This window comes from Dendroctonus ponderosae, unplaced genomic scaffold, assembly GCF_020466585.1.
Source record: "Dendroctonus ponderosae isolate FM_Combo_2020 unplaced genomic scaffold, Dpon_F_20191213v2 Dpon_F_20191213_8, whole genome shotgun sequence".
Classification (NCBI taxonomy): domain Eukaryota; kingdom Metazoa; phylum Arthropoda; class Insecta; order Coleoptera; family Curculionidae; genus Dendroctonus; species Dendroctonus ponderosae.
Window position 1 is genome coordinate 4,075,294 of NW_026019016.1, and position 26,652 is coordinate 4,101,945.

The 26,652-nt window shown below is 34.4% G+C and overlaps 1 protein-coding gene across 3 annotated transcripts in view; it reads left to right on the forward strand.

Annotated features, from left to right (window-relative positions):
- Nucleotides 1–26,652, forward strand: part of LOC109538079 (epithelial discoidin domain-containing receptor 1) — a 185,767-nt gene that overhangs the window by 37,938 nt on the left and 121,177 nt on the right. For all 3 annotated transcript variants that reach the window (XM_048669156.1, XM_019905124.2, XM_019905123.2), the window contains exon 3: nt 13,145–13,554. In XM_048669156.1, the coding sequence (XP_048525113.1) occupies nt 13,473–13,554 (82 nt within the window). In that variant the 5' untranslated portion in view covers nt 13,145–13,472. The remainder of the gene's footprint in view (nt 1–13,144; nt 13,555–26,652) is intronic.

Here is a 26,652-nt window from a genome sequence, read left to right on the forward strand (position 1 = left end):
TGTCAATCCTTCAATATATTAAAGTAATGAAATTGTCTTTGCGCACTTTACTTTAGGTTGCGGAGGTATGAAACATTGGCCTGCTGGATCGCCGGATATAAATCCGCTGGATTTTTGCATTTGAGGTTTTACTTTAGCATTAGTTGATTCCACTGCATTTGAAAATATTTGTGACCTGAGGAAGCAAATTATAGTGCTCTGTAACACAATAAAAAACACATCACGAATATTTGCAGGAATACGACAATCAATGATTCGAATAGTTGAATCTTGTGTGCCGTCTGAGGGAGGTCATTTTGAACATTTGTTGTAGACTTGCGCGTATTAAAAAATTGATTAGGGTTATTATCTGTATTAGAAAGTTCTTGACAATGAATTACAAGAAGGAAAATACGCTTTAAGATGCGCAATACTTAACTACCTCTTAAAACCCACCAAATTTAATTTTCTTTTCAATACTGGCTTCAGTGCAATAAACACTCCTTCAATTTTAGGAAAGCCTCTAATAATATGTATCTCGAAAAAGGAATAATTTTCTCGTTTTTAGGTGTACAGGTGAGAAATGGCTGTAGAAAGACAGAAGCATTTAAATTATAATAAATACTTACAGTCTAATTATTGCTTCTCCAATGAAGCGGCAATGTAAAGCGTTCTCTTTTTTCGTCGGCGATTATTTTTCCGTGATTCTTCGCCCGTTTTCCTATTTTCCTCTTCTTCCGAGATAATTGAAATCCACCGTAATAAATTCGTTTTCTCCAGGTAAATGTAATTTATTTTTACTTAATGGAGGGGACCCTCTGTTTTGTTTATTCTGCCATGTTATCCATGTTTCGCCGTTCTTTTTCTTCGTATTAATTTAGATTACTGCAGGTAATGAACTTTCCCCTAGAAAATATAGTGCAATAAACGTCCCCTTGCTCGAAACCATTTAGCTTGCGTTACGCGCAGATAACGGGAGTGATTTTTGTGCAGTAATTAGAAGTCAAATAGGGTCAATAGTTGAAATGCTAAGCTCATATTTGCGCAAACCACGCATTAAATTCTCTGGGAAGTTGTGGAGAAAGTATGCTTTGTTCTCCCGTTCCGCAGTACGTATGGCAACCACACGTAAAGCCAGCTCACATTCTCTAATATGGAAGTTTGCCTGCTAATTATTTACAACCGGATGAAAGATAAAGTGAAACACAACAGCCAACTGCTGATTTACGGTAATCCAGTATTCTTGCCAGTGCAGGCAACATTCTAGTTAATACAGTAAACGGCGCCCTTCTAATTTCCGGCACACCTATGGAAAATTTATTGCCGGGTCAGATAAACCAGACGAGATAACCTGGGCTATGGAATATTTAATGGCAGCTTCCCAGCTCAGCGTTCTAATGGACTGCAGTTTCATCTTTTAATATCGGATGCATTTATTTTACAAATCCAACCGAACTTCCTGCGGCCCTTAAAGTTCCAAGATGAAAGTGAAGCAAAAATTTAACAAGTTTTCACGATTTTCTGTTTTCAAATCCAGCTAATTCGTAGTTCGCTTCAGCATGGCTTAAACCTGTGAAGTATTATCGAACTTTAATCTCAAATTGAGTTTTCTAGTTATTTCCGATTTGCTGGCAAATCTGCAAGTTCGGTCGAAAATGCTATTGCAGAGGCAAAATTATCAACAACTTCAAATGGTTTTTAATTGGTTTTTGCTACGTTAGTTTGTTTGTTTGCTAGTTGCTTGATGCGAATATTTACCCAGAATTGGGTTGATTTTGATACCCTACACACACATCGCACTCCCGCATGAAATGTGTCACAACTCATAACTGTAAACTATTCAGGAGAGCGTTAAAACAATTTTGAGAATTTTAAATTGGATATTAATGACATTGTAAGAATGGAAACGGATTTAATCTATCAAAAGTGGGGTGGTTTCTTAGACATAAATTGGGTTTTCATGTTGATTATGTAGATGCCACATAAAATGAATTAAACTATTTAACATTTAAGTGTAATAGGAAACCAATTGCTGTAGCTCTCATTCTTTATTTATTTAAGTCCTAAAAACTACAGTTACATCGGTCTATTATCATTTCCGGAATAAGCTACACAAAAACAGCTTGAACTGAACTAGAAAATCTTAACTCAAACCTTAAGGAAACAATCGGCAAAAATGGTGGTATAATAGTGAAGCACCATCATTGTATATCGTGTTAAAAATACAAATTTATTTAGGACCAATTTCTTAATAACATATAATAGCATAAACTGTTTGCTACGATGCCTTATGAACATTTTAAACCTGATATAAGGTGCATTATTATATTAAAAATGCACAGAATTTCAATTATAAATTTGTCAAACGGAAATACCGGGTCAATATAGTCATTCTTTGACAAATAAACCGGAAAAAGGTAATTTTTTAAATATTTTAAAACTACTTTTGGTATTTTCGACAAAACTCGAATTTGAACTGAATCTAAAAGTTGAAATTGAACTGTAATTATTTTTTGCAAAGAAACTAAATTCAATTATATTAGCAGTAGCGAGCGTACTACCAATAATTGCAATTAATTGAAGCAAAAAATAGGACGCTATTTTAAAGCCAAAATTATTTTACTATAAGAAACACTTTTTAAAGACTTAACGAAATGAAAAGCGTAATTTTCTAAGAAGTATTTTTTTGTAAGTTAAGATTTGTTACTAAATTGTTTTATTCCTCGCAAGCGTTGCAACAACTATTAGAATTAAATGCTTGCTATTAGAATTAAATGCTAATGAATTAAAAGTTTGTAAACCTCAAAACTCATTTTCAATTTTCCAGTTTCTAATTAAACGTTTTTGTTTTCATCAGGCTTGAAACATCGGGAAAAACATATTTTGGCGCTCTACGAATGCCGATAAATCCTTCATCAGTCGGATTAATTCCACCGAAACCCATTAGCACTCAATTGAACTTAACCGATAAGTTCATGTTTTGTTTAAAGACTATTTGCCCGAAACTTACAGTCAACCCATTAGGATAAAGCAGCTTTGCAGATAATTAATTCGCCTCTATTCTGCCTCGATAATTGACTCGCTCAAGCCCAATCAAGCTGAATTATAGATTTATAGATGTTCGGTCGAGTAATGGAACACAGATATACCCCATTTGACATCTTGTCTACCATATACACACGTCAGCTTCGTACATAAATCAAAATCGACATGGCCAGAATTTAGTTATTCTGTTCTATTCGATTTGGTTCTAAACGGAATGGCATTTCTTTCTCAAATTAAGCCATATTAATATTTTTTGAACCCAATCTGTGGTTTCTGGGAACATTCTGGTGGCATTCTCTTCAAGTCCAGGTATATTCGGTTCACCAACTAATACATTGGTGTCATCAGCATACATTAAATTAGGCATGCTTAGATTTTGAGCATTCAAATGGATCCCTTGTGGAACACTTTCAATTTTTTAGATGATTCAATAGCGAATAGAAGAAACTCAACTAAGTCTATTATTACGTGAAGTACAACTTTAGTTTTTAGCAGTTTTTTTCTTCAACTGCACTGCACACAAACACAAATTTAAATATGCCTATTATTCAATTGCTTAAACCAGAAGCGATTCATAAAATCCACATTTTACCATAAGTGCACGAAAAATCGACTTGCTCGGGCGGTTTTCTGCATTAAAACTCAACTTAGATATACGGAAACGCTCATCGTATTTATGTGGTTCTGCTCTTCTAAGGCACATTATCATATAAATTTTCTATGAAATTATTATAGAACCCGGCACGTTGGTGTTACACGAAGCGTACTGAATCCTTTAATTTACTACCATCGGAAAAAGTCCCCATAATTCATCGAGACATATTGGAGCTTGCAGTTTAAATCGAAAGGCGTTCATTTGGCGCATCGATAGGAATCTCATTCGAGGAAACACTAATTTAAATTATTGCCACAATCTGAAACATTATACGGGAAAACAACGAGAAATGTTCAGGCAATTAATCAAAGATTTTCAAACTATTAGATTATTCGAGCTGTACAGCTTGAAAGTTGCAATTACCGGAGTTCTGGAAGCTGAAAAAAATGTAACTAAACAAAAAGGTTCTATAATTATCAATCGAGCAAATCAGCCGAAAAAGCATCAAAGGTTTTAGCTTTAGTCAAATCCACTTTAGATTCAATATTGGCAAAGCACTTTGTAAAGTCCATGCTAATAAATGTGCAAAATTTGATGCCGGCATATCCAATTCGAGAGTTTGCTTTTTGAAGAATGTAAATATCGAATTACAATTAGTATCGGGCAAAGTGTTCATTTTGCAGCGTCCATTAGTATTATTAAACAGGTATAGTCCTGTTAATTTAAATTGGTTTTAAATTGCATTTTGATTTGATCAGGTACAATGTAATAAAGTTCGTTTTTGTAAATTTTCTTTATTTGAGGTTTTTTCATGTTAATTAATTCTTTATTACCTAAGCTTCTGATCGTTTTTATTTACAGTTTGGTGTATTAACTTGTCATCGAACGCGTGTGCCTTCTGAATTTAATGATGATTTTTTAGTTAGTTTAGATTATATTAGATATAGAATATGATTATTGTGGTTTATTAGCTACTTTAATATCTTAAGTTAAAGTGAGTATTTTGCCCAGATTAGCGCCGATGTTCGATTGGCTTTAATATGTACACATTGAAGACATTTATGCGAAATTGAGTGAAGAACCAGTAGACCTAGATCTTCGACCATCGAATTTATCTGTTAATCAATACACTTTATGAATATCTTCTCCTTCAAGTGCCTCTCCTATCGGCCTTGGGATATCGTTTTAAATATGTAAATCAGTTCTAACCCTTACTTCTGTATAGTGAGAGCTCTTTATTACATTTCATATTCTTTAGTTTTGTTTCAAAGCGTTTCTTTTCATATTTCCATCTAATTTGCTGATCTTATTTCTGTTGTTGATGCCTTGTTTTGTCTGAATCAGGTTCCTAAATATGTACATGACTTTCTGCAGTTTCCTGACTTTTTGCATATCTTCTTCAGACGTTTATTTTTCATTGAAATTTTTCAAAATGAATAATAAGGTGTATAGTATTTTGGATACTTAATATCATCGCATTTCGATACACATGCAACCTCCTCATCCTAACATTATTCCATAACTTCTCCATTTATTGCTAATTTTATATTTTCTAGGAGTGGACCCGGTGCAAAATTGGCCCTTTAATGTTCTATTCATATCTCATCTTCCTAAGAGCTTTCATGAGAATCAAATCTTCATGTTCAAATCAAAATATGCTTTACTGCCAGAGAAAATTTGAAATACATTTCATCGACAAGTTTTGGATTGGTTCAGGGCTATTTTAACTGCATCCACGTTCTAACTAGAAATTTTACAAAGTTCGAATTTAGAAGATTCATGTATTAAAAGCGTCCGGTTGGAATATTTATCAATATCCATCTGTAAAGCTGGCATTTACCTGGATAAGTCTGATTTTCTCTGGGTCTGGGTCATTTAAAGGTTCAACTTTAATTAATTAGGTAACATTTGCGAAGTTAAAGTTACATACGATACTTACATTTTTAAGATACACATTTTACAATAGGAAGATATTTATTGCGTGAGAAAAAATGAGATCGGAAAGGAAAAATGCATGGGAAGAAGGTGAGCTTTAGGTCATATGTGTGTTTCTGAGAAGGTTAGGTTTGTGTAAAACAGTAGCATTAAGTTTTCGTCATAAATGGATAAATGCAATAATTCTAGAAATACGTAATAACCGTCCAATATAATGCCGTTATAAGCGCACAGTAGAAGATGACGCATCGCCTCTCAATAACATCTTGACGAATTAAATGAGTATCATAAACCGAATCGTACTTATCGAAATTAATTTTTGCCGAAATTTGGGGCTGAAAAGGAGCGACCCAAATCGTTCCCAAGGTGTGAAACGACGGGGTTCCTCCCCATGACTAACTTAATGATGAAAGATGGAACATTAAGTCCCCTGTTACTCGTAATAAAAGGGATATCCCACCGCGATTAATATTGCATTAAGATATTGATCTCGATTTCGACCTTTGTTGTTCAATCTAAACGGAAACACATCTTTTCCGAAACGTTCTGCTGGTTTTTCGTTCCCCAATTTTTTCCCCGGTTATTTGTGGTTCAAATATTCGCCGAAAACAAACACCGAGCGAAAAGTTTTCCGTTTCGAGAAGAAACGATTTGTTCGGTGTGAAGCCAAATAATCTCGGTGGAAAGTTCGCAAGAGGAAACTTTAGACAAAGAAAAGCATGACACAAAGAGATCGCACAGTCTGTCACCGAATCATTGACTTTTAAATTGTATTGGTCGCAGATGGGCCAAGAAGGATATAATTAAACGTCTGCAGAGATTGAAAGTTTCTTTCGAACAGTGTCTAATCGTTTCGCCAAGAGGGACAGAGGTGAAACATTTTGATGCGACAATTGGTTCATTGGAACATTAAGAAGTTGCCAGAAATTTTATCAAATTGAGATTGATTTGGTCAGAGTAAGGTTTTCTTGAATGGTTATTGCTTCTAAATAACATTTTTGTGAGAAATGTACAGTTCCATTTGCCTTTTTTCGTTTGATACTAATTTTTTTCACTTTTAAAAGGTTTTAAAAAGAACTGAAGATATTCTTAAAATAAAAGAATAATGAAGAGAGTTCTATCAAGTTCAGCTAATTTTTCAGATAGTTCAGCTAATTGTCTGAATAAGTCTGGATAAATGTACATATTTCCTCGGAATTATATTCATTATTCTTCAAATAATACTTTCGAAAGTTTTTTCATTACTACCCTGTGCTCTTTTGGCAGAATCCACATGTGGCAACGTTGATTTTCCCGAATTTCCACACGAGTCAACCTCTCGAAACGGGAAAATCAGCATAATGTGGCGAACGCAAGATAAAAGTCTTGTTGCGCTTCGGAAAACTTTCGATGGGGTTTCGAAACTTTCGGCCTGTTTTAACTTTTTATCGGTTTTATCATTTTTACGGAGCGCTTTGCTCGAATTTTCCAACTTTACGGATAAAATTGAGTTTTAAATAAGGCCCCGGCTGATGCGTGTGAGCTTTTGCTCAGATTAGTGCCGTCGACATTTCCCACTATTGAGTGGCAGTTCTACGGAATTGAACGAAAGCGTTTGAAAAATTGCGTTCCTCAACATGCAAGTCGCATGTGAGTTGAGAGGGCAGACATTTCGATTTATCGAGATTTCGATCGTAAACCGATTTTATGAACCGGAAACGGTTTTATTGCGCCGTTTTAAGTATTGTTTGATAAATAAACGCCATACGTAAACGTGTTGCTCACAAGTCGTTGCTTTGTTTTACAACAAAAGGTGTTATAAATGTAATTAAGAAGCCCCCAAGTTCTCTGAACAAACATGGGTTTATGGTTCTTTTACTAGCTTGACTAACATTATACATGTGGAGACAACAGCTATGTTTCATAATAGCTCTAGTTTAAATTTTTTTTATACCATTGAAATGAACGCCTGGGCCTGTTTTACACGATTTGCTGGTTGTGGCAACAAATGATGGTTAACTGGAATATGGAAAGAAAACCCGGAAATCGGAAGCATTAATACACGTCTAGAAAGTTTCAACTTTAACGCGGTTTCACCTTTTTCGCCGACTAATTCGTTTAACTCCAGTCTAACCCGATATTGCCGATCTTTTTCTGCTGCTTTTTCCACCGACACTCGAGACGGAAAACTTTAATAGGAAAACTGCATGCTGTTTACGTTATCGGTTCAATTCGAAATGGGACGTATGGGTAAACTTTCCCAATGATTATTTTATTAAATATCGTTTCAGCTTCTATGCGGAAGCCATTATAGGAGAAAATAAGTTTAAGAAGTATCAAGTTAATTTCCAGCTAGTCGGGAAAAGGAAAAAGGAGGAATTTATTTTAAACTAACTCAAATAAATGGCTAATACCATTGTCCGTTTTACAAAATGGAAACTTTCAAACAACGGTTGCACATGAAGAGTTTTATGTTCATAGTTACTCACTTCTTTTGACTGGAAAAATAATTGTATTTCCTAACAAGGCTATTAGTTTGGCAATAACTAACTTTTCTTCATTTATCTGCAATGAGGAGCGGTGACTAAGTGAATAGAAGAGATTTTACATGCACCTAACGCTTTATTCTTAAATCGCGGTTCCGCATTTTTTCTTTTTAATCTCGATAGTGAATGCTTTAATTTTCAGTTTACTTAAGGATTCGTAAGGTCACTTCTTTTGTTTGTTGGCCTCTTTCTTTGTCTTCAAACGCAGTGTACACACGATTTTCATTGTTAACCTTCATATCTTCAATTTATTAGGCACCAATTCAAGTTAATTTTCTAAATTGGATGAGTTCTTATTATTTAAGATCTCTAAAGTGATCAATATCCACTGTATGAAAAACGCTTGTAGACCCTTTTTCAGTTGCGGCCTCAGTTTCAGTTTGCGAGAGAAAACCGCTATTATACCCCATTCTGTCACTACATATAAACAGAAAAAGGCGAGCCAACATTTTTTCACGTCCACTTCATTCTTGGAAGGGTAATAAATGGACGTTTGGTTTTCCTTTGGCGTGTGTCAGAACAGGAATTCTGGATATTCGAAAGTGGCGAAAACAATCCTGTGAGCTGGATGTTAATTTTTCACGACCTTGTGTGTATCGATTTTGTCAAAGAGTTTTATCGAATGTTGTTGTTATTTTTTTATCAGCTAGCGGCAAAACTTGCGTCTATTATTTTAGCTGCTGCTCAATCGATCTTCTTTTTGGGCGTCTGGATCTCAGTCCACACATCATTACCCGTGATAAATTAGCAGGTGGAAGGGTCATATCCTTTGGGACGAACTGTTCATCAGCTGATGGACTCTTGGGTATCGTTCGGGGCTGTTTCGCTATTAAGAATAAGGCGGAGTTTTCGAAAAAATCGAGATAAATTACAATAGAAGAGCCAACAGAACAAACTACATACATTGTAAAGAGAACATGTGTTGAAGATGTGTGGGATAATTTGGAAGGGAACTTGAAGCTTTGATAACTGTTTTGGACAATTCAATTGGTTTTTTATTATTGCAACATATAAAACCACAAAGTTTGTTATCGGTATTTTTAGTCAGCGTTTCGAGGAAGCAATTAAGATCAGACCATCAGATGGATCATCTTTAAATTAGTTAAGCCTTTTAAAGTATCTATTATTGAAGCACTGAACGTACTTCCCTTAAAATTTTAATTTTTAAAACCATTTCCATTCATCCATCCAACCGAATTGCTTTAAAGTGTCAAAGGCCACTTAAAAAATGCACAAATTTACCACAAAATGTGACAAACAAAGATCTTTTCGCCTGAGTCTCTTTCATGTCTATCGGTCTATCAACAGATTTTTGTTAATTTTTGGCGCATTACTCGCACTTACTAAGTATAGTAACACAGAAACTCATATTAATCTGCAGTTTGTTTCGATATTTTTTTAAATCTAATGCTTTGTTTTTTGGTCGCTCCTAATTAGATTTTTATTTGGAAAATCGACCAATCCTGCTGACAAAAATGAGAAAATTTCGCAATGTATACGATACAATGGATGGCGATGTAAGCGGCTTTTTCAAACGTAATTTAACAAGTAAGTTGCTTAATCCTTAACACAAGAATTAAGTATATTATTTTCAATTGCACTGAAAGAAACTAATAAAAAATATGAATCAATATCAAAACCAGCTCAGTGTTAGGCAAATGTAAATTTCGTCAGTTCCGGAACACTAACATAAACACACTGAGCTATCATCATGTGGAATTAAAACTGGTCCAAAGGCCACTATTTACGTTTTTCCGGAAAATGTATGATTCTATGAACATTTTCGTCAAAAAAAAACGCCGGTCAGAAAAACTAATTTCCCGATGTTATTTACGTTCAGTCTGTCCGCCATTTTCGTCTATGGGACATAAATCATCATTTCCCTCAAAATAAATGGCATATTTTGTCTGTGTTTGTTTTTTTTGTCGACGAGCTTTCCGTGTATTTTCCCGAGTTTTTAAAATGAGCCGACAAAGATACATGCAGTGTACTGGGGTTTTGTTGTTTTTGCGATTTTCCATACCGGAGATATGCGAAGAGATAATGTGTTTTGTTTATCGCTGTGCAAGTTGTGATAAGGGCCATGTGTGAATTTTCAGGAAATTGGGTTTACGTTTGATCCATCATTCGAATTTCAACGTTAATGTTCTGCCAGTTTCCGCTAAAAACTTCACCCAAATTATAAACGCACTAGACACACTACACATGCATCATTTCCGTAAATAGTACAAAGTGTTGTGTTTATTCATTTTGAGTAAACGTTGTTGCCTGAGGATTTTTTTTAAACGAGAACTTGTTAATAATTTAGAAAAGCGTCCCATACGCTAACTTAAGTAATTGGCTATTTTCTACGATAAGTAAAATATATGTTTTTCACACCTTGGCTTATTACATATATTATATGACTCAGGTAATATCGTACCGGTAGCTCGTAAACTTATATGATTGAGTCTTATTAAATTTTTTACACATTTTATGTATAATATACAGTAGCATATAAATCTTCACCATACTAGGCAGTAAAATGTCTTAACGATACAAGTAATGAAGGTTTTATATGAACAAAAATTGCTTAACATGCTTTACGGCCCGAACAATGTTTGTTCCTCATAACCACTGATGTGCCCGAGTATGGTTTACAAGCCATGGCATTATTTATTTTCAAGATGCATTAAAAGATAAAATCGCAATTTTGTGGTTATAGTGCAGTTTTATTGTCTAGTGCACAATGTTATTTAGTCAGTTGCAAATTGGTGGTAGATACACTATTTGCTAGTTCTTTATTTTGTATAATTTGTGTTATTTATTTTTATAATTGTTGCTAACGAATAAGTTTTGTCTTACAGTTACTTTTCACGCAATTTTTTTATTGTTTTGCTAATTTTAAGAAAATTTACTCCACCATCAGGGATGTAGTCGGTTAGATACTGTGACTGTGATGAATTCTTTTACTATGGATTGAGTGTGTATTTCAATGAACTGGTTACGTTCTCTATTATTATAGAATTTTAAGTATTTTACGATTTTTCTTCCAAAAATCTACTTTGTACATGTATGTTTTTTTGAGCTGAATACCTAGGAACATTCTACAGAAACTCAAATATAGTCAGAGCAAAATGCAATATACAAAATAGAGATTTAAATAACTTTGAATGAGTAAATGTTTGAAATAAACTGCACAATCAGAAGCTAGTAGGTTTGCTTCAATTGAGAAAAAAATCGGGTTTTGGCCAATTTTTTAATCGCAAAATTGGGCTCTAACAAAAATCTTATTTTCCACTTTTAAAATTTTATAAGCTGCAAGTTTTGAAATAATTAAACTTATACTACTTTTTGTAAATCTATCGCTATTACGTTGGCGATGCTGTTTTTAATTAACGTTTTGTCTTCAGCTGCGTGCATAGTTTTTACTATTAGAAGCTGAAGCAGTAGACCCACTAAAAAAACTGCGTATTTTAAAATAATTTTTCAGTTGAATTCGGAAACTTGATGAAACAGTGCTGATAAACAGACCGGGCTTATATTAACGAGAAATTCGAAATCGGTCGAAGATCTAGAAAAATCAAGCAAAACATACGCGGCTCATTAACTTAAACGTGTGAAAAGGGCAGATAATTGCATATCAGTGCAGACAAAATCTAAAACGATGGGGCATAAATTAAATGGATGTCGTGGCGGTACGTGGTCGATAAGCGCTTGTAAACACGAAGATCGGCCAGATAAGGCCACTTCGGCAGCCACGCCATGCTTTATTCCACCTATCAGGTGCCAGTTTTAGCATTACTGGACTGTATTTCTTGGTTCGGGTATTTAATCTTCTTCTTAAAGCATACAGTTGAAGATTGGTCGGATTACGAAGAACCACTGAGCTTGAATGAATTCATTTAATTGCACTGAATAATAGGCATTTGGGACACAGGGTGCCCTAAGAAAATATTGGCATTTTGTGAGACACAAGATGTTCTTTTTATAAAAAAAGCCATATTTTAGATGCCATTTGAGATAGGGATTTGTCTTGCAAAATATCATGTGGAACCCCACTGACCTGCAACATGTAACCCAAATATCACTGGGGTTATTTATGAGCAGTCTTTTCGGCATTTTATTCCTTTAAATCAAAAATGGGATATTTTTAAGTCAAGAACTATTCACGTTCCCTCCAACATTCGAACAAATTGAAAGTTCTTTTTAAATTAGAAACACCAATAACAAATTTTTTAAATTGTAATTTAGTAATCGTATAATTATCAATTTGCAATAAAGGCTTAAAAACATAGCATTCGAAAAAGAGAGGTTGGATATCACAAGAGCTTCTCTGAAATTGCATTAACAAGATGAATGAATCGAAAAAATAACAAAAGAATGAATAACTTTCAAAAGTGTTGGCTTATTATCAAAGAGTTAGACTTTATTGCCCATTCCTTGTAACTGGTGTTTTTTTTTCGGGCTTTCTTCACGCTTTTCTTTCGAGCTTTACAAGTGCATTAAACAATCCGAGGTGTTTTTGCTTCAAAAGCGTGTGACATTAGTTAACATATCAAACACCTTTGAGGGTGTAAATAATTCATCCATTCGTACGTTAGGAAGAAATATTTTAAATTGGTTTGTTGTTTCAAAACTCCTTCTAGTTGTGAAAAATGTTTCCATCTGTATACACACCTTATTAAAATGTGCAATTTTCGATCAAAATTGGTGCACTTAAGTCCAGTGTAATTACAGGAGGGTTCAATTTGATTTAATAGCCGATAACATGTGCTTGCAAGGTGCGAAAGATTAACACAAGCTCACAGAAATAATTGGCCACAGGTTCGTGTCATCTTCAAGATTAGCAGTCGTTGGATCAATGTATTGAAAATTCAAGTCATTCAATCAAGCTTTTATCAAGTGAATATTTAAGATTTTGCTTTTGAGTTTTAGTTCCGTTCAGTTATGGATGAAAAACCCAAACTGAATGAAAGGCAGGAAAAATACAGAAAACTTGACTAAACGAATCGATCTAGTTTGAAATTTAGATGAACATGTTGTAGTTATCCACATCATGCAGTATACGTTTTTGTTGTTTCAGACATCTTCGACGAGAAGCCAAGACCTGAAGACGTCGCGTTCATAACAGCCATAAAAATTCATGATATCACAGCCTCCATCAATTCCGACTCGATAGCAACAAAGAGATTTTGAGACAGATATCGCGTTTTACATTCACGAACCGGCCATCGTGCTTTCATCGATAAACTCGAGCCGTTTTTTCCAAGAAACATGGAGAGAAACGAGCAGGATACGTTATAATATACGAAACGGGTGATTTTTTTTCGGAAGAAAAGAACAAAAACTGATAGTGAAGGTTCTAAGAGAATGTCTTGCGAGTTTCGGTAGTAAAAATTGGATTTGGAATCATGTCGGTGCTTAATGTGGCAGCATTTGTGTTGATAAGTACTTATTGGAATGCTGGATTGGCTGCAGCGTATGGGGATAATGGTAAGTCAGAAAAATTGATATTTTTTAGTAGTTTCTTCTCTAGGTAATTCTGCGATGTTACTTCACTTCGCTTTAATAAAATCTAGTTTAGAAAGCCTTTGGCAGTTAGAATCGTCTTCTTCCATTCAATTTATTTCCGCTTTGTTTGGATTTCGAAATGTTACCAAATACTTACAGATCGTTTCAAGGAGACCTAAAGCTGAAAATAATCTCAGAAATAGATTATCTTTGTTTCCAATCTCTAAAATCCAACCGAAACGTTGAAACTACCAAACTGAAGTGCTGATAACACTGCAGTTTATAAGAATGTTTCTGCCTGAAACGCTGAAACTTTGTTCAACCTTCTCTGTCAATTATTTATATCTTAATCGAAATTTATTAGAATAACGAAAATTTTATTTAATCGATAATGTACACACCAGAATTGCTAAATACATTTACTTGGGGAAAAATTAACATTCAGTCGGGATCCTAAAAACAATCGCTCCACTTTTAACGAGAATATTTAATTTATCGTTAATTATTTCTGAGTAAACGCTCTGCATTCATTCAAAAAGGGCGTTAATAACGTTTGATTCGGCGTTTAACTTGGGATTCCAATGAATACTTAATATTAGAGAGCTTCTGCGCCAGATATAACGGAAAGTTCCTGTAATCATTCAATGAAATGTTGATCGCTTTTATGCGGAGATCAATAGCGAGGCAAATATTTATTTAATTAGTAAATTTAGCTTTAACACTGCCAATTAGAACTTTCATAAAGAAAACTATAATATTTTAATTAAAATTTTTTCAGGTATTTGCTTATTTTACATATTAAAACCGAAATTTTTGAATAATATTGCATAAGTGTGTTGGTTTTCCTGTTTGAAACAAGCGTTTACAAGTTTACAAGCGCTACCGAATTTAATTGTTTCATAAAGTACTCTCAAGTCATCAAAAAAATACATTTTTAAACATAAATCGGAGCTCTCAACTAGTTGGAAAAGCAAGTTTTCATGTCAAAAATGTTTTGGTAGAATTTGTTAATTTTTGCTATGAAATAAATGGTTTGTGAAAATTTTCCTACCAACCGCAAATGTGCAAATGTTGCTTAAAGTCAGTGGAACTGTTTTAAAAGTATTGATTTCTCTTGAAATCTTGAAAACTTGAAAGTGTTTTCAAGCAATACCGAATTTTATAAAGGATGCTTTCTTATCAGAAAAATTATTTTTTTAAAACTCAAATAGCAACTTAGAACAGGTAGTTGTATCGATTAGTAAAATTTCGTCTTTTGAAGCAAAAATGTTTGAGGTTTCGCTCATTTTATCTGTTAAATCAATGATTTTTGAATTGTTTTTCTGAAAGTTCAAATGTTGCTAAACGCTACTTGTAAGTGTCAGTTTCCCCACTTCAAAGTGTTTACAAACGCCACCGGTTTCTTTAAAAAAATCTAAATTTACGGAGTACGTCGATAGTGATTCTCTATTCAAGTTTGGTCTTGCTCGAATGCCTTATTTAACCATCTAACAATTGCCTCATTTATCCGAGAACATTATAAGATTTTAAAAGGCGTTTGTTTAAGTTAAGTTCTCTTAATTATTCAATTCGATTTGAAATTCAAATTTTCTGTGGAATCGATAATGAAGCGGAGCGTAAAAAACGATTTCCGTTGTCTAATGGTACACAACTCCATTTGTAGCAAGTAAATCGAGAACTTCAATTTTAAATACGAGCACGGTTTTGTTAGTTTTAAAACCGTTTTTCCTAATTACTGAGAACGCATGATTAAACATATGCACGGGTGCTGCATATTTGTATGCGAAATTATATTGTGGAATGCGAATGAATGCATATCATTGATCGAATATATTTATCTTTATACTGCATCACCAGAGGCAATAAATATAAATTAACTGAAACATTTTAAAATAACTCAAACTCCAACTTTCACAAAGCCGCGTTTACGTTGTAAGATTGCAAAAAAACTCATAGAAACTTGGAAACCACACATGCATACTTAACACGGCGGGTGCAATGAAAAGTTAAACGTCGGAAAGTAATTTCACAACTGTAGGTCCTTTCCCGAGTTACTCCATAGTTTTCCTGCTGCACATTTGCAGTTTCTTTCAATTTACTACGAAAACTAATTTCAAACAGCAAATTGCCGAACGTCTTTGGTGAAAACAACCACTCGAACTCAAATCTACCAGGCTGAATCTGAAAGTATTCGCATACAAAGATTAGTAGGGATTATTGGACAATCGTAAAGTTTTAATAAGTTGGCTGTATTTGATTTACATGCCTTTTGGGTCGTTTAATTGTCACATTAACTGCGGGCTAAACTGAAAAATTAGTTCAGACTAAACCCTTAAAAACATTTTTTTGTTATTAAATTTTGAAACCGCATTATTATTCATCAATGTTTCTAAACCCAAATCAACTGCCTTAAGGATCATTTCAAATGAATGAAAATAATTTCAAAGTTTCAACAATTATGATTTAAGTAAAAAATTATTACAGCTTCCCCGGTATTTTTCAAGTTGTCAGGAAAATCAACAAATGTGCTTTGGGAGTGGAAAACTAGTTAAACAACAGTAGTTATTTACTCTGCTGTCTTCACTGGAAAAACTATTTGTAGAAAGAAACGCGGTATTTAGTGCTCAATTTAATATACAGTTTCCACCACTGTGCACACATATACTTTACCGTGTTAAATTTTGTAAGACGGATTGGGACAAGTTGGTAGAAATGTTGTCTTTGTGCATGAAAAATTCCGCTCTAGTGCCCGTTCAATAAATCTTCTTACGTCCATTTACAACCAAAACGGATTTTAAACAGATAAATCTAAACCTGCTCAACATTTATCATTCAACTACTTAAATAATTATAAACTGCCTCTCAGACTTGGACGCTATAACTTCCATGCAGACTTTACTTGGAGCAATAAAAAATCATAAAAGTGCCCTTCTAAGACACTTACTCTACGAAATGCCAGGAATTGAAATTCCCTAGCAGACATTGCCGTAGTATTTCCTTGGAATAGCGCGACAGAGCATTATAGAGGAAATTCTTAGTGTTATGGAAAATATTTACGAGATTCTCTCTGGCGGATTTTCACCGATTTTCTGCCGGAAAGGTGGACGAGAATAAAGTCGGCTAGAGACTAGTTCAGCGTCAGATTTTTTAGTAAAGATGTTTAGCATTTTTAGGAATACTTTGAAATTATGTATGTGAGGTGAGAGCAGACTGTTTACTTTGTAAACAAAGTTTGATTGTTGCAACAATGGTTCCAAAAGCGTCAAAAATATTAAATTTTAAAACGCAAATCGGAACTTATTATTTGGTTTATGCGGCATATAAAAATATCAGGTGATTTAAATATAGGTGCGTAAAACTAGAAAAAAAATTGAATTGAAAATTATAAAAAATAAACCTCGCGCATTTCTTACCGACTAACCATCTGGATTGGTAAAAATATTATAGACATTAAGCTTTGGCTTAATTATGGAAAAAAATATTCTATCAATCTTAGTTATTTATTATTCAATTTATCCCCAACTAGATTTGCTCATCTAACTTTCTATTTGCCGGCGTATAAGCGATTTTTAAAGTTAAATTGAGGGTCAGGCACGTGCCAATAGATCCTCTTAGAACAGTAATTGGGAAAAAGCTTCTTAGGCAAATTGGAAGGAAGTGGCCCTTTTCCAACCCAAATATTAGTTCAGGCCCAGCACAATGTATCATGAATAAAAGTCTGATCCCCAATTTTAGACCACTTCCTTCTCAAATTGCCGGTTTTTTCCCAAAGTATCAATGGATAGGAGCTGTACAAAAAAACACTCAAACTGGTACTTAACATAGTCATTTTTTGTCGACTCTGCTTACTGCTTTTTTGATGCATCATTTCATAAAACATCACTACTCATAATTCTTTACTCTATGACTCCCCCTTGTTTTTTCTAGACGTGGGCTCCAAAGCAAATTGATAAATGGAATAACAACTTTGTTTTCTCATGACGAAAGGCGCAAGCGATTAGAATAATAGAACAACACCCCACCAACATTATCGTATCTTTTATTTCCGATTTTTTCAATTTTACCGGTCGTAAGTAAGAAAGGTTTTAGTGCGTGCCACAACAAAGGCAAATGGCATTATCGGGAATGATCCTCTTTGTCGCCCTTTCAAAGAAATAATATGGGCACATGAGCGAAAACGTCGGCTCATAAAAAATATATCACAAGAACGTAATGTGGAAAATATCTGGGCAATTTGGGGTTGAGGATTTGCTGCTCTCTAAGTCATTCGAATAAAGTAAGATTTTGTATGATCTGAAATTTATTGGCTGGAATTAGTAGGAATATAGAGTTTGGCTTGTACAGTTAAACATGCACATGAAAAATAATTTAAACTGGAATTATGTTTTAATGCCAACGCCATACATTAATAATAATTTGCTTCGTAGCAATTAAATTCTAGATTTTTATGTATTTCGAGCCTTGTTAAAGCTTAATTAAATTCATGGGAATATGCCGAGCAATGCGCGTTCAACTATTCAACTAAAATTGTAGAAATTACCTTTGCCTTATTTATGTCTAGACAAATTTCGAATTTTTAGTTTAGCTGCGTTGTATTGCGGATATGAATATTTTATGTTGCGAGCAAATACATTGAAAATGTTGTACGAGGTGAGATCGATCACTTGTTGCCCGATTTGATGCCTTAAATCCGTTACAAGTATTAAAAAATTGGTTCACTCGAGTACGTTTCGCCTTCCGATAACGTTCCTACAATGATAAATAGCTGTCGGCTTTGTTTGCACGGATAATACAAGAATGGGGCGAATTTTTTCGCACCCGCGTTCCGATGCGAAAAAGACGATTTTTTACGAAAGTTTTTCCCAATTCGAACACCGATAGAGAGAGAGTAATTAGTTTTCCAGATAAAGAGGAAAGTTTCCGTCGAAAAGTAAATTTGCAAAGAAGCATTAATTGAAAATCGAACATGATAAATGGGCAGCGAATTTCGTGGGATTGTTCAACTTTTTAATTGAAATATTCGAGAATTGGCGATGGAAACGGCATTACTGGAAAGGAAGGGCTCCAAGTTGAAACTTTCAACAAAACCTTATTTAGCCAACAACTTGTACTTTTATCTGCCAAGACGGCAGTACTTAAGTTTGGTATAGAACTGGCATTATCGTGACTAAGAGCTCTTATAATTTTCTGTTTTACATCATGCCTAAGAGTATTATTGGTATAAATAACTTCTTCATAAGTCAGTATCGAGTTACTCCAGAGAGTTGCATCAAGTGATCCAGTTTGAATCGATAAAAGCCCTGAAATTTGTTGCCGAAACAGCAAAACTAGTAACTTTGAATTAAATTTTAATTGTTGAAGCCGAAATTGGACTAAGACCCTGATTGACTTGAAACGTCCGAACATAGATTTCGTAAGAGCAAAACCTACCAAATTTAAAACATTGAATCGTTCGTAAAATATCTTTGGCGCATTCTCAGTTATTTATGTACTCAAAAGCCCAATAAATCTGAGGCTGATATTCCGTATCCACCTGCCATTCATCCTACAAAAACATATAATGGACACCTGAGAGGAAGGTTGCCTTTTGATTTATTTATGTCGCCTTACAAGTGTAGGGTTTTTGCGAAATATATCTGCTTGCTTCTGGTCAAAACCCTAATACAGAATTGTTGAAAATGTATTGTATTGTATGAGTCAATGATTATAAAATTATTGCTATTTGCTAGGAAACACATTTACATGAAGTCAAAAGGACAAGCCTTAGGTGGTAGAAACGTGCATTTTTAATGCTTTCACCACTTTAAAGTGTGGCTCATGTGTCTTTTATATAAGGCAACACTATAAAAGATGCAAAACTGCCTAAAATAAGGATCTCGAATAGAAGTTCTTTATTTTATATTCAGTCGGACCCACGATTTAAGATTCAACGCTCGTAGGTCTTCGATCTCGCCAAAGTGGTCGTGTGTATTGCAGGAAAAAATCCGAGGTAAAACCGATAAATGCAGTCGAAGAAGAAGAGGAAACTGGGTTTTTATGTTATAGCCGATTTCTGAATAACGGTCGAAGGCTTGAATGGAAAAATGTTGCCGACGAATAAATATCGTACGGATAAAGCCAGATATTTCCAATGCAAACATCTGCAAAAAGAGTTACTTAAATATTTGTTTGTTGTTCCTGTGCTAATCTAGTGCAAAGTTCAAAAACGGGAATTTATTTTTGCTATAGAGGGTGTCTGAGAGAGTCGGAAAAATTGCTGCAACAAATGCTGCAAATAAATTTTACCACCCTAGCTGACATCAGCGTTTTTTTACATCGCCGGAGAAAAACCAAAATGGCAGTTTAGGCAAAATTCTGCAAGACATTTCCGAACATATTTATCTATTCGAAATCTGAAGACAGTTGCCGATTAAATAAAAATAATTGGTTCTGTAAACATTTAAATAGTAATTTAGATAAAAATGTCATACTTTTATTGATTCCCTGTTCAAATTCTGCTCGCAACCATTGTTTAGAACAACACACAACAATAAACTCTCCCTTCGCCATTAAGATCCATAAAACACCGTCATCATATTTGGCATTTAAACCATTACTCCGACCCTCAGTAATAAAAGTTTTTAATATTGCTGCTGTATTCATTCCAAAAGGTCCGGGAAGCAATGCGAAATCAGATTTTACTTTTATGCGTTCTCATCATAATTTGCGAGGCTTTTTCCCCAATAAAAAATTATTTATTAGTACTGTACAGGGCGAGCCCGAAAGGTGCCGAACAGATGCATTCACAAATTTCTTAGTCTACATTATGACGATCAAACGTAATTTACATCCGGCCAAATTGAATGACGAAAATAAAAAGGCAATTACTTAAAACTACCAGAAATTCCTCAAGTACGTAGAGTCGATTTTACAACTAAAAAAAAAACATGCAAATCTAAGATTTATTGAAATCAAGACTTTTCTGAGAAAACACTATCGATGGTTCACTTTCCAAAAAGGTCATTTAGTTCTCTCTGGAATCATGTGAAAAAGAGCGTACTTGCTCATTTTGCTTCCGAAAAATCAGCAAAAACGGTACGACATACATGAAATTGTGGCATAATCTTGCTTCGAAGTGTCTGATATTCAAATTTCGCTTTCTGGTTCAAAACTACTCCAATTTCCTAACTTTTTTACGACTGGATCGAATTTTCAAGTCTCTACCCAACGATGCTAACACGACTTTTGTGGCTCGGATGGTTTTTGAGAAACTCCGAAAAAAGCACGGTCACGTTTGAGTCGATTTTGCAACTCAAAAAAATCGCACAAACACGCAAAAGCACGGTCACGTTTGAGTCGATTTTGCAACTCAAAAAAATCGCACAAACACGCAAATCTAAAACTTCTTAAAATCTAGAATTTCTTGGGAAAACTGCCAAGATTTCCTAATCGATACTTCACTGCCTAAAAGCGCTCATCGCTCCGAAAATGTAAAAATAAGCGCTGGATCTCAATTTCTTGACGAGAAATGAGCAAAAACGTGTTGAAAAACATTAAATTTTGGCCCACTCCTGCACCTAAATGTCTGATATTCAAATTTCCAATTTCACATTTTTTAATGATGATTTATATTTCTTTGTTTTTTCATATACCCTTTTGAAATATTCATACCTGAAAGACACACACTGTTTACTCATGAGCTTATCTGAGTTATGAAAAAATTACAATTAGATTAAATAGCATACAAATACGGTTTTATTTATTAAAATTTATGAAGCCCACCTGTCTACGAGGCCAGAGATTTAGCCATATCGTATACAAATTTTCATATTACCTAATGTTGTTCGAAATTATGCAACAAATATTCCTTTCGGAAATTTCACTTTACCGAGTTTCCATAACAAAGTTTCTACATACACAACATAAATTTCGCCGCTTTCAAGTCTCGTCGACGTAAACATCGTTACCATGCCAGTTTTCCTTATAGATTTTCATTTAATTTTCCAAGATTTATTTTCCAAGGATATTGAATATATTTTAATATAAATTACCCATAGCAACTTTAAAAATATCCCCATAATTACTCAAAGGAAGAAATTCAGGGTTTCGAAACTCGTAAATCCGTTTCGTTTTCAATAATAAACTTTTCCTTTTTAATGGTTTTTCAGGTTTCTTTGGAATAGCCAGATTTTTTAGGGACCTAAAGCACCTCTTGCTGACAAGGATGGATTAAAACATAAAACTGTCCCAGGAAAATGACCGAAAATTATTATTTGTTAAACGCCCAAGTTAGATCGAGTTGCAACAGTAAATTATATAGACTGTCAAAATCACCGAAATTAAATGTTGCAGTGTGTATATTTAAAGTTAATGCGCAAAATTAATTAATATTTACCCAAACGAGCGATTATCAGTATTAATAAACGTTCTAGGCAAAGCTGTGAATATAGCAGCATGAGTAAAAACAGGAATTGTTTGCAACAAAAAACTCACAAATAAGGGCAGAACTTGAAAATTGCCAGTGTATCCTAAACTCACTTGAGTTTGGTGAGGTAAACGTTCCAACTAGCCTGTGAAAAAAATATTGACTCGTTTCCATTGTTTTGAATGAATTTACACCAAACTTCACATTCATGCGAGCTCATTTATACCCAACGGATGCAAGAATAAAAGTTTGTGGTTAAAGTTATATTTACAATTAATCCCACTGCAAACATTTGAGTGTTTCTGTAGAAGTCCAGATCTGGAAAATGCTCCACAATTGAAATTAATATAAGGTGATTTTTCTCCAGGCAAAAAGGATAACTTATACCTGCCATGAAACGTCGAAACTTTGTTGATTAATGCGTGAGAGATTATTTATTTTGATTTTGATCAATTGAAACCGTTCAAAGAAAAATACCGATTTGCAAGGCATATTTTATTGGCTCATTTGTTGTCTTGAACAATCCGTTTTAGCAGAGAAAAAAAATAAACATTAAGTAAACTCGATAACTCTTTCGGCGATATTGTCCAGGCGGGCTTTGCACTGCAAGGTAATGAACGGGGATGTTTCGACCCAACCGACCGTATAAAACGTGATTTAAGGGTAGTTTTCGGCACAGCGTGGGTTGAACTGAGCTGCAGACCTGTTGAAAGGGTTGCTAAAGGCTTGCCGACTACTCCCTGTCGGATCGAATATTATTTAGTTGGGGAATTAGTCATTTTCCCTGCAGGCAAAGAAGAAAAGCTGGATTTGCTTGATGAGACTTTTACTGCTTTGTGTCTAGTTCTTTTTGCGCCGTTTTTTTACTTTTAAGCCAGCTTAACGAGCTTATTAAGTGCATGGCCAGTGCAGTGGTTTTTCAAGACAAATTTTAATTTTGTCATATCCAAAGGAAAAAATGTTGATCTGCATAACAGTTCTATAGGTACACCTACAAGCAATCTTCAAAAGCTTCAAACAACCGAATGTGCTTGTTTGAGATTGAATGTTAAGAAACTGTTTTAATTTTAATTTAGTCTAGACTTGACTGTGATAAATTGGTCATTTTTCCAAACTTTCTTCGGTTAAAAATTGACGCCCTTTAGTATCCGAAAGGAAAAACAACGGTTAATCTTATTGTAAGCTGCAATTCTCCCTCGTGTTTTTTCATGGGAAAAATATACTTGACCACAGCTGTGAATGTTTCATAGGCATTAGGTTATTCGTCATTGTTAGGAGTACTTTTGTGTAGTCACGCTAGAATTCTTAATCTTCTTTTAAGGCTCACTGTGTGAGTATATCAAGGGCTAAGCGTCTTTTAACACGCAAATCGTAAACTAAACGTTATTGTCTTGTTTTTGTCGAATTTGGTGGACGGTGATTAAGGCATTTTACATGGAATTGATCGCAAATAGAAAGGACTTGATGGTTGTGAATGGGGGGAAGCTATTTGAACATTTATGTTGATTGAAACATTTATAGATACGTTATACTCAGTTGAGGCGGATTCATGTTTTCAAACTCCTGTTTATTAGTATTTTTCTTCTAAATTTTAAACATTTTTATGCCTTTTAAAAACCGAATATTCTCACGTATTCTATTACTGATTGACAAAGAATACTTTTATTTCACAATAAAAAACGAAAATTTCGAATTAATAATGAAATTGATTTAGGAAAATACTTTGAGGTTTCGATAGCAAATCCCCAATCGTTCTAAAAAGATCCGTAAAAAAGAGCATGTCCTAAATTGTCCAACAAAGCTAAGTTAATATAAATGTGTAACAAATAGCTCTGAGCTTTCGTTTTTTCTATAAATTGTCATTTTTTATAGTTAAATCTCGTTGCTAGAAAAAAGTAGATAAAATTATTTATAGTTTACATACGTATTTTGGAAACAAAGACAACCTGATGAAAACTTTCAACGCAATAACTTTAATGATTTTGCGAAATCTACAAGTGCACCTTTGCCTATTGAAAAACCACCCCGGAGAGACACAGACAAAGAAACGGAAGAATAAAAAGGCAATTTTCTTTGTGTCAGCGCGATGTGCAGAAAGAAACGAAATTATATATAAAAGTCGGCAACTTTTGATGAGAAGACATGTCCCGGGGCTACGCAAATGTCCCGGAAAGGTAATGTGCAGTTAGAATTAAATGTACAAAAGAAAACGTATTTTCAACTGTCTGCTACAATATCGTTTTGAAATGCGCTACGGAATATTAAACCCGAGCGGTTTCATTTTATTTGAACATTTATGTTATTAATGAAATCAACGTTGGTGTTACCTAAAACAACCATGCGAATAACACGCAGATAAAATGGGGATGGTTTTCTAAGCCTGAATAAGTTAATTAATTTAATAGTATAATTTTTAGTTTCATATTACTAATAACTATTGATTGTACGCGTTGGCCGAGGAAACCATTAAACGAAATGAGGAAAGGCAAAATTAATTAAAACGGTGACATTTCGGTGCCTGGTAAAGACAATGTCCATCTCTAATTCAGAATGAAGCTTTGGAGTCTAGCAAATGGAAAATGCTAAATTTAAATTCCAATTTCTGGTTAATCTGCAGGATATTTCGAAAGTTGAACATTCCAGTTTAATCCGTTTTTTGCTAATATCATCAACAACTTGAATACCAAACAATCCGAATAACGAATAAGTTTGAGTTGGAGAACTCAAAATAGCCAATTTTCTTATTTGCGTGCGGAAATTGCAACAACAATCAGCTAAAGATTTCATTAAAATTTCCATTTCAATTTCCTTGGAAATGGATAAGGAAAATCTCCGTAATAATCTGTTGGTTGTATGCGGCGCTGTATTTGTATAATTTGTATTCTCAGGCGCTCGTGTGGAATAAAAATTTGGGAGTCTTTAGAAATCGGACGCGACTTCGGGTTAATCAAAGGAAAATGGGCAACGCTTCTTTCCGATCTGTGGTTGTAAGTGTTGTCTGCAGCCAAAATAAAATTTCAGAATAGTCGGTTCAGGAAAATGCTCACTCATATCTGGGAAGAAAATTAATTAAAACAGGGGAAGAGGATATTCAAATAAAGTTCCTGGGAAGGTTTAAGTGAAGTCAATTTTATCTAAACTGATGGCTGAGTAAAATTGAGAAAAACGGTAAAATGGGACGAATAACTTCGCATACGTTTTATTGAAAGTGGTATGCTGTAATAAAAATCATTCATTTACTATTTGCATGGAAAGATAGAAATCGGTTTCTAGTCAGTTCATACATAGAAATACAGAATGATTATTTCAGGCGTTTTTATTTAAAGACTTACCTTTCCTTCTTAGGCAAAGTAAAACCTTTTCAAGTACTGATGATGATGGTAATACGTATTTTTCTATCAGCAGATCCAAATACTTTATCATACGTTCATGCAAGAAATGCACGTCTGAACTTAACATCTACTTTTGAATTGGACCTACCACTATTTTCGGGTACCTGGATCATCTAATCAAGATGCTCTGGATGCGAAATTTCCGGTACAAAGGAGCGTCCAGACGCCTATCAAACCGTTTAGATTTGGCGTGTCCGTCACGAAACAAAGCACACCTGATTATGGCATTCCCGATTCTCTATTGTCTCTCTAAAACAGTATCTAATTAATGATGGCGGACGTTTGATTCATGTCGGCATCAAACATGCCACGAGATGGATACGAGACCGCTTTGATTTAGATATCATTTCTATCGAGTTGTTACGTGGGCTCATTTATGAGCCAATCTGGAGCTTTAAAACTTGCGAAAAAAATAGTGCTGCATCAGAAAATATGTGAAGTATTTGCTGACTTTAATACCTCTGTCGTTATGTGGATTTTAGATAGACTTGACGAAAGCTTTCGACCGCAAGATGCCCATTAATTATAATATAATACTCAGTTATGTTATGTTTTGGCGAAACCAAATGCAATGCTGTTATCTTCTTATTAGGTTCAACTTTTTGCATTTTTGCAACTTTTTGCTTTTTACCATCAACAACAACTGTCTTATCGATTGCTCCACGCCACAATTTTTTTTTGCTTACTTTCTACTGCAAAAATCACTTTTAAAGAGTGGTTAGTGCGTACATCCCATGCTTTCTTGCCACTTTCTTAGCTGCCATTACCGAACAAAGATCCTCAAGTTTATGTTGAAATAAACATTCTCGAACAGCATTAGCGAATCATAAGGAGAGCAACCTTTATCCCAAAAAACTGCTTTGATTTGTAAGTCAAACAGTTTGCATCGTTATTTCTACTTTTTACATTTTCCAGTTCTTTGGATCCAAAGATTTTTACATTTTCGCATTTTTGCATATATTTGCATTTTTTCACTGGAAATTTGTAGTTATTTCTCCAAATCGGCTGACCTGCTTTGACATACTTTCGGCGTTATTTGAGATGATCTTCAAATGTGTTTCTAGCTTCCTAATTATTTCCGGATGTATTCAAACTCCTAAGGGTTCTATAAGATTAGCGATGAACAAAGCAAGGCCTAGACTCGCTTGCGAGGCGTGAAATTTAATAAAATTAATAAAATAAGAACAATAACAATAATTTGGTGGCGTTATATTGATGACGTATTCTCCATTTACAGTCATGGCGAACAAAAACTTGATGAATTTTTATCTTATCTGAATAATA